The sequence below is a fragment of the Panicum virgatum genome, chromosome 5N (assembly GCF_016808335.1).
Source record: "Panicum virgatum strain AP13 chromosome 5N, P.virgatum_v5, whole genome shotgun sequence".
NCBI classification, from domain to species: Eukaryota; Viridiplantae; Streptophyta; class Magnoliopsida; order Poales; family Poaceae; genus Panicum; species Panicum virgatum.
Window position 1 is genome coordinate 34088061 of NC_053149.1, and position 8762 is coordinate 34096822.

General features: G+C 42.7%; 1 protein-coding gene across 4 annotated transcripts; it reads left to right on the plus strand.

The window, feature by feature from the left end:
• On the plus strand, positions 1-4227 carry LOC120673568 (protein FLUORESCENT IN BLUE LIGHT, chloroplastic-like). 4 transcript variants are annotated; one of them, XM_039954468.1, is made up of 8 exons: positions 1-121; positions 247-406; positions 494-596; positions 668-921; positions 1314-1500; positions 1990-2149; positions 3078-3398; positions 3879-4215. In XM_039954468.1, the coding sequence occupies exons 5-8, from the start codon at positions 1495-1497 to the stop codon at positions 4079-4081; spliced, it is 690 nt and encodes a 229-aa protein (XP_039810402.1). In that variant the 5' UTR covers positions 1-121; positions 247-406; positions 494-596; positions 668-921; positions 1314-1494; the 3' UTR covers positions 4082-4215. The 4 variants fall into 4 exon arrangements, with proteins under 4 accessions (XP_039810402.1, XP_039810400.1, XP_039810403.1 ...); XM_039954466.1 differs by lacking the exons at positions 247-406; positions 494-596; positions 668-921 and having other exon boundaries at positions 5-121; positions 1314-1492; positions 3879-4227; XM_039954469.1 differs by lacking the exons at positions 1-121; positions 668-921 and having other exon boundaries at positions 390-531; positions 1314-1492.
• The last annotated feature ends 4535 nt before the right edge of the window (positions 4228-8762 follow it).

An 8762-nucleotide genomic window follows, 5' to 3' on the forward strand; every position in this document is an offset into this window, starting at 1 on the left:
ACCCAGTTTATCCTCTCCCTAATGGCGCTTCCTCTGCGCCCCGCTGCTCCGGCGCCACCGCCTTGGCGATGCTCTGGCGTGAGCTCCTCGCCGCGCGCATCCCTCCGGGACACGGCCTCCAGTGAGTGTACTCCAGCTCCTCCGCTTCCGTTCCCTGTCCTGGTTGCATTTCCATCCATTTGATAATTTGATTCTCCTCTGGTCGTCTCACTTCTGATGTTTCCGATTCTTATCTGAGCACCGTAGTTCTAGGCTACTAGCGAGCTCCATCCGGTGTGGTTCCTCCTCCCTGGTGCCTCAGCTGGCCTGGGCAGGGGCTGCTCAACGAAATGCCTCCCATTTCTCCCCCTTGCTCCGGTGTTAATCGTGGTGGAGAGTAACAGCGCTAGTCTGTTGGCTTTTTAAGGTCTGCGTTGGTTTGTCTACTTTCTTTCACACCTCCATGTTCTCTTTTGGGCTCCCATCGTACTAATGATGTTAATTGCTGTGGTAGAGATCCTGAGCGACAATTCACTAAGAGAGGGACGGCAGGTACACGAGCTAAGAGGTCTTGTTTTGCTTGTTATGTCTTCCTGAGTGTAAGGGAGGGTGGTCTGGTATGATGCTAAGATGTGTTGTTTGATTTTTGTAATGGTGGTGCTCATGCTTATGTATCCTAATAATGTAGGGGCCTCTCTTGCACTTCCTTCTGAAAGGAATTCGATATAAGAGCCAAGGCTACCGGACAGTGCCTCCATTCCTTTGCTTGCGTGTCTTGTTCCAAAGTTCTCAATTCCTTTTGACGTGTCACTGTTTCTTCGTTTCATTGTGGTGTGAGCTTAGACTAGAGAAAGGAAGGACTATTCCTTCTTGGATGGCAAAAGTTTGGAGTTCCATTGGCTTTTGAAAGGACTGCATTACCAAGATTGCAGCTTGATACTTGTGGGGTTTTCTTTCCATTTTGGCTGTGATATTCTGCATGAAATTCTGAGAAAAAAAGCCAACCTTTTTTCTTTCACTACGCCAGTATTTTTTTGTCTATTTCATTTTGAGGATCATGTTGTTTAGTTAATATAATTGTTCGCCTATTAATAATTTGACTTTACATCCTGTTCGGTTTACGCAATAACAATACTGCTTAGATTGTTTCAAGCTTTTGACAGTATTAAGGATGCATAAATTACATGCTAACTTGTTATCCCAGTACCTGATGCCATTGTGCACCGAAAGTTTCAAGATCAACCACTTCAATAATTCATCTTTCATTATAGTTAGGCAAAGGAGCGAAAATTTTGCTTTTGGGTTGCTGATGTGTGGTGGCACTTGTCATGCAGAGCAAACGTTTCCTGTTCCATTACCAGTTGACCGGGTTGCAAGATTTTCCTTATCTGCAAAGCGTTCTGCATCTCGGCTTGTCCAGTCAATGACTGATCTCACCAGTTTTAGAAGTGATGGGATCCATGCAGCCAATGAACATGCACATGATCTCATGAGGTCCATATCTGATCTTCAGGTATGATGGTGAGTCCCTTGCTCTGTTTTTAGCATTGGTTATCTGTCTCAAGCATTTATCATGTGATGATCGATACAAACCTTTGATTTGGAAGGAGACTGAACTTTTTCTGATAACTAAAAGTCTATAACTAACCTTGTGTTTAGTTGTAACATCTTTTTTACTAACAATATTTTCTTACTCCCTCAGTACAAGGTACAAGGCATATTTTTCATTTGGCCCAGTCTTCAGACTTAGATTTCAACATATGCTTTCACAAATTGTATTGTGAAACCATTTTGAAATATCAATGTAGTTTGCATAATTTTTGTACATACAATTCGACTAATTGTTGGTCAGATATGCAATGTTTGTTTTTTTCAAAATGAAATACGCCTTGTATGGTTTTAATAGAAGAGTTTCCGATACAGCTTAATCCCCCCCCCCCCCCCCCCGCAGATTTTACTTTGTAAGCATCAGCAATGTTATGCAGCATTATTTTCTTTACGTTTTTGCAGGAAGTTCTATTATCCTCTTTTGGGAAAGCATGTATTTTCAGTAGTTGCATCATATATGTTCTGCCTCCTGCTTGCTTAGCAGAACCATGTGAGCAAGAGTACTCTCTTCCTAACATGCCTTTGCTGTTTGCAATAGCCATGGTTGGTGCTACTGTTGGAGGTAAGCTCCCCACTGTAAATTAAAGAACTTCTGACATGGACAATTTGTGGAAGCTGGCTATGAATGTCATCATGAGAATGCATAATTGATTCTTTCCCTACCTATGTGTTTGTGTTGTCTGATATGTCATCAACATAATATGTGCTTAAAATTGTTTCAAGTAGCTGAACTTTGAGTTATTTATAACAAACATTAAATTGTTTCTAGTGCCAGGGAAGTACATGAGTTTCCTCGGCACCCATGTGTTACTTGCTCTGTTTGAAATTATAGGGCATATTTTGTTTCAAGGCTTTGACTGACAAGTACTCCTTTAATAGATAATTTTTATGACTCAAAATTAATGTTGTTAGATTTGTATTAAAAAGTAACTGCTTATGATTATGATGTTGTGTCACGTAAATGCTGTATTAATGGAGTAATTATTGTAGTTCCAAGCCCTTGTCCTAAGAAAACAAGATACGCCTGCTAATTTCAATTTTCAAAAAGGGGAGTAATATTTGTTTGCTTGTTTTCTCTTTTCCAGTTTCCTTACTTAACAGTGACATTTGGTTAAATTTAAAAACATATACAGGTTCTTTGCAACTCTGCAATCTACTGATAGCTCTGTACTACATAAACTGGGTTGTAACACAGAATGAATGTTAAGGAAAGTTGCATTTTGGAGCATTCTAGTTATCATGCTTTCATCCAACTGGCTACTACTTTCCTTATTTTTTGTACATAGTTATATAGTCTGATAGAACTGAGATATTACAAGTATTTTGGTTGATGCGGCAGTTTACATTTGTTTCTACAACTATTTATAATCTCTTTTGTGATTACCATGCTCCATTCATGTTCGTTTTTGACAATAATTAGGTAAGTTGATATTTCGTGTTCAAATTATAACATATGCATATTTCCCTCTGCTATGGAATCTATCCTGTAGGGCTCCTTGCAAGACACAGGAGAGGGGAGCTTGCACGGCTGAATGATCAGTTACGTCAGATAAATGCTGCACTGAGAAGACAAGCCAAGATTGAATCTTACGCTCCTACTTTGAGCTATGCCCCAGTTGGTAGTAAGATACCAGAATCAGAAGTTATTGTTGATCCTCAGAAAGAGCGCCTGATTGCATATCTGAGGACTGGGAAGAACTACCTGAGAAACCAAGCTCCTGACAAGGCATTTCCTGAGTTTAAGGCAGCTCTTGATCTTGCACAAGCTTTAGGTGATCATGTTGAAGAGAAGAAAGCAGCACGAGGATTAGGTTTGTTCATTCATTTTTACAGATACTTGATATTCCTGATGTTATAACATTTGTCCTTCATAACCTGTAAAAAAAAGGCGTAACCAGTGCTGAAAGCTCCCACACAAGGTGGGTTCTGGGGAAGGGAATTTCTAGAGAGCCTTACTCTTGCAAAATTCTTTTAAAATTCTGCAAAGAGGCTGGTTCGAACCCGGGACCTCCAGGCCACAAGTGGAGAGTCTCAACCACAATTCCTGACCTCCCCTTATTCTTCTTTTCTGAATTTGGTATAGATATGTAAAACTACAAGTTGAGAAATGATAAAGAAGGAAAATGTTTTCAGGCATGTTCAAACTTGATCATACAAACACGATAGAATGATGTCAGGGTGTCACATCAAAATGATGACTTCTTTCTGACACCTTACATTAATTATGCAAACTGGAAAGAGTTTGATGTGTTTGCGGAATCCGTGTAACAGAGTTGCTTTGTATTCTACAGGAGCATCGTTCCAGAGACAAGGCAAGTACAAGGAAGCCATAAAGTATCACTCCATGGTCCTAAACATCTCTAAGATGACCGGAGAGGATGCAGGTGTCACTGAAGCATATGGAGCAATAGCAGACTGCTACACCGAGCTTGGTGAGCTTGAGAAGGCTGGCGAGTTCTACGATAAATACATTGCAAGGTTGGAGAGTGACTGAAAATAAGAGCACTTTAGTGTACTGTAGATTTGCAGTTCCCAGCTGGAACTGAGGTTTGTTATCATCATGCAAGTTCTTTTTGGCAGGATTGGTATGAGTTCCAAATCTATAAAAAAAATCAAAGCATTCGTGGATAATATGTCTAATCTGCTGGCTCAGTGCAACGCCTCCTGATCGGGATCAGATACCCAGCATGAGCACAACTCAGGTCAGCTGGGTCGTCCATGAAGTGTTTTATATAGCAGCGCCTCCATTTGAAATTGAAATGCTTATTATAATATCATGAGCACAAGTCTTTGGCCAAGCATGCTACCTCAAGGAAGGAGCTGTGTCAAACTTGGAGGGACAAAGGGAGGAAAAACAATGAAACTGAGTGGATAGAAGTGAAAAAGAGATAATGAGTTATCATATTAGTGACCTCTTGTTAGAAGTCCTTATTTTCTCTAGAACGTAGTAGTGTCAAACCGCCGAGTGAAAAATTGGCAGTGGTAGACACAATCGATATCAGCCGGGGATGCATGCGCCTCAACTACCGTCTCGATGGTTGATCGGATTAGCTTTCACAACAGCATAGAAGGCATACTGCTTATAGGCATAGAACATTCTATGCCTATAAGCAGTCCCGCTGCCCCGGGTCTGACAAGCCTCCGAGCTCTTCGTAGCCGAGTTCTGCAGGCGTCGAGTACTTGGCCGGACGTCTTCGAGTACTTCAAGTAGTCAGAACATCCTTCTGGTTGCTTCTGGTCCTTCCTTTAGATACGTCGAGTAGTCCTTCGAGTACTTCCGGTTGCTTTGAGGCTGTGAGGTGCTCAAGCCCCGAAATCCTGATCATATATGGTGCGCGAAGTACTCGCGCTCCATATGGAGTAGCCCCCGAGCCTTATGTTGAATCGCAGAATCAGGCTGAGGGTCACTTCAGTCTTTTTTTTCATTATTTTCCAAAAAAATTGAAAAATAAATCTTTGATGTACATATCCCGCAGCCCCCGAGCCTTAAATCAAAATTCTTTTTACTGCGGGTAGCCGCCGAGCATAGATTTGGAATTAAGGATTCAAGACGTGGCATCGGATTTTATCCTTTAGATTATTTGCAGGATTCATCAGATCCGGAATCCGAAAAGACCTCTTTTTCAGGTAAAAAACCCATAAAAATGATACAATTGGATACGCCACACTGATTGCACCCGAAATAACTTCAGGAATATAACCCGGGATATACGACTTTTTATTCAGTGCTCACATGGGATGTTACTATTTGGAGAATTATTGCGTCCTTGACTACACCCGTGAATCACTCCATGAATACTGCCATGAATGCATGCACTATAGAGTCACGGGTTCTCCTTCAGTAAGCCCCTTTGCGGATATAAAAGATGAGGGAGAGGCCTTTGCCAGAACCACCAATTGTTCAGCAGTCATGGCTTATCCTTGGTGTTCTTGCTCTCACCCTCCTGAAGTTTGTGTATTCCTTTCCAGCAAAAGATGCTAGAAGAGAACTTGTGAGTGACATCATGTCCTTGCATCTTCCAATGAGGCAGGTTCCCTGTGGACTGGTTGGGTCTTGTTGTGTCACATTCTTGGGGTTGCCTATTTCTTGGTGCCCAAGAACTGACATCTCTGGTAAGGAAACTTAATCTTGTCACAATGTATTCTGGGAGAAGGAGAAGTTTCTCCAGAAGATGCTACAAGAGGACTTGCGAGGCGATTACTGTAATCTGCCTCCATACTCTTGAAACTTTTTTCTCCCAAAATACGAGTATCATTATTCCCTTGATGGGAATAACAAGTTTGTACTTTGACACGGCCTCGGGCCGATCTAGCTGCAGCAGGCTTCTCAAGAAACCAAGAAGTGTGCATGAAGACCCGAGTCGTTGTAAAGTTAGTTAGGAAAAAAGTACTCAAGTTGTAATATCGAATAGTTGTACTGTGTCGAGTATTTTTCCTTGTTCTGGAATGTAATCCCAATCGAGGAGTGTCGAGTAGTTGAGTAGGGATGTGAGTGTTTTCTTTTTCTAAAATGTAATCTTAGAAAAAGGAATGTCTCAGAAAATCCCGCTTTTTCCTCAATTTGCAACGGACTATTGGCCTGTTGAGTGTTTTTACCGTGCCGCCACCACCATTATAAAATGAAACGGTAACTAGGTTTAACCCCACCGGCCGCCATTCACTTTTACTGCTTTAGATCTATTCTTGCCCTCAAGCTCCCAGATCTAAAGTTCTTGCTTCCCTTTGCTCCCCATTTTCGCCCTAGGGTTTCTGATAGTGTATGCGCGTGAAGCGATCCGTAGATTTCCAGATGGCTCCCAAAAAAGCGAACAAGGGGAAGGGTGAGGCTGCCGAGCCAACCCGGGAAGAAGGGTGGAACACGAGTAAGTGCTCCCAATCTGACCTTGAAACTTTAGTTTTGGGTGGTCTTTTGGTTCCCAGATCTCTTATCCAATGGCGTCCTGCCTTGGGTAATGATCATCCGTATGAAAATACGGGGGAAATTGTTGCTTTCACACCTTATTTGGAACGGGGATTGGGGTTTCATTGTTCACCTTTTTTCTCTAGGCTCCTGCGCTACTACAGGATCCAGCTCCACCATTTAACCCCAAATTCCTTTGTTCATATTTCGATCTTCGTGCATTGAGCCCCATTTCAAACTCTTTTGATTCCTTTTCCACTTGAAACCGCAACCAGACTCCTTTGTTTTAGATGTAGTCGGTGGTGCGGGTCTCCAACTTAGGCAGTGAAAGGATAGAGAGTATATTTCTTATAGTCTTAGCAATAAAATAATCGAATGGAAGCCCAAGTGATTCTATGTCGAGAACCAGTGGGAAAGCTTTCCAATGATAACTCCAGGCCCACCCATCCAATGGCCTGAGTGGAATAAAAAACCAGTCGACGAGAGTCAGATCCCTGAGCTGCTCGAGCGAATTGCCATACTGAGGCAAAACATGTTGACTGGAGAAGCAATCGTATTCGACTGGATGAAGAAAAGAATCCAGCCATTACAGGCTCAGAAAACACTTGGTTTCCAGTATCAAAGGGATAGCTGATCCATCAAGATACACGAAGGAAGATATCTCGGGTGAAGAAGCATTTAGTCGAGTACAGCGACTACTTAGGAATGTAAAGAAAATCCCAGTGTTCCTGATACATTTTCTGCTGCGAATCCTCCAAAGCAGGTACTTGATAAAGCAGTCGATACGTAGTGATCGAGTACTTTACCTTAGTGTAACTCTGATAGGATGTGCTTTCTGTAGGAGGACGTGGAACGCTTTAAGAGTATTCCTTCACGGCCAGACATTTATTCGCCCTTTTATTCTTCCATACTTTTCGATCTTATTAACCAAGTCTTAGTATGCTTATATGAGATTTCATATAAACAGTATTGATGTTTAGGCTTGGTTGTGCAGATGAGAAAGTGGCTGGAGAAAGGAATGACAGGGAGCTCAGCCCCACTCTGAGTACTGATACCCAAACTGGGCATCCGAAGGGTACTCGATCGGTGGCGAGGAAGCGTCCCAGCTCCTCCCAAACTGCTAGTGACAGGTAAGTAGCTAGTTGTTCTGCAAACGAGTACTTTTTGTTGTCGATTAGCAAGTTTTGATTTGGTTTTTGATTTTTCAAGTCCGGCGACAAAATTACCACTGACCGCATCATCTGGGGATGATACTATGGTGGGACAGTCCGTCCCTTCCACCATAGTGGACCCATCAAAGGGGACCGGGACTACTCTTTTGGCGAGTAGTTCCGATGTAAATAAAGCCGGAGGTGCGGGTAAGCAGGCCATAATTGTGAAGCCTGCCCGCAAATTTGGCATCAAGGGTCTTGCTCTGAAAAGAGCTCCTACATAAGTTCCTCAAAAACTTGTAGTTGTAGGATTTTGCCTTTATTTCTGGTAGTTTTTTTAACTACTCTATCTTCATAGCGACACAATTCTAGAGGCGAGCGTGAAGACTAAGGACACTCACTCAGTCTCCAAATCGGGGGTGGAGAAACCCCCAAACACTCCCGATATGAGTGCTCATGATGCGGAGGCTATGGCCAACTCCATGCTGCGGGATACTCCATTGCCGGATTTCGAAAGGGGCAATGAGAAGGTCCCAGAAGATGGCGGAAGCGACAAGCATCCGGAGGAAGGAGAAGGCGAAAAGCTTCCTGAGGGAGGCGATGAAAAGCATCCCGAGGAGACCCCTACAGGTAAGCTTGTTTCACCTTGTAGGAAAGGTATCCTTTTTTGCTCTTAATTTGATTAAGTAGCATATTGTTCCTCTAGATTCCCAAAATACACGGAATACTATAGAGAAAATTGAAGATGTGCCCAAGAGGGCTGTAACTGAAGTGCAGGCGAGTACTTCCCAAGTCACTTCGGGAGGTGACTTGCCGCAATACAAAGTCGAACTTGCTTTCAAGCTGCTGGAGGTAAGTAGTCGAACACTTCGAATACTTTAGTATAGATCGAGTAGTATACTGATCTTTTTATTTTTGCAGGAAGCACTGGGACGGGAGGGTGGCCGGTCCTAGGACGAAACAGAGCTGAATGCTCTGAAAGAGAGGGTTAAGACGCTCTCGTCTGAAAAGGCAGCTCTCGAGGGGAAGCTTCTCCCAATCTAAGAAAGGTTAGTCTTTAGCATACATGATGCAGTCGACTAGTTTATCTGCTTGGTGTTTATAAGATTTTCTTTTAGTCGAGT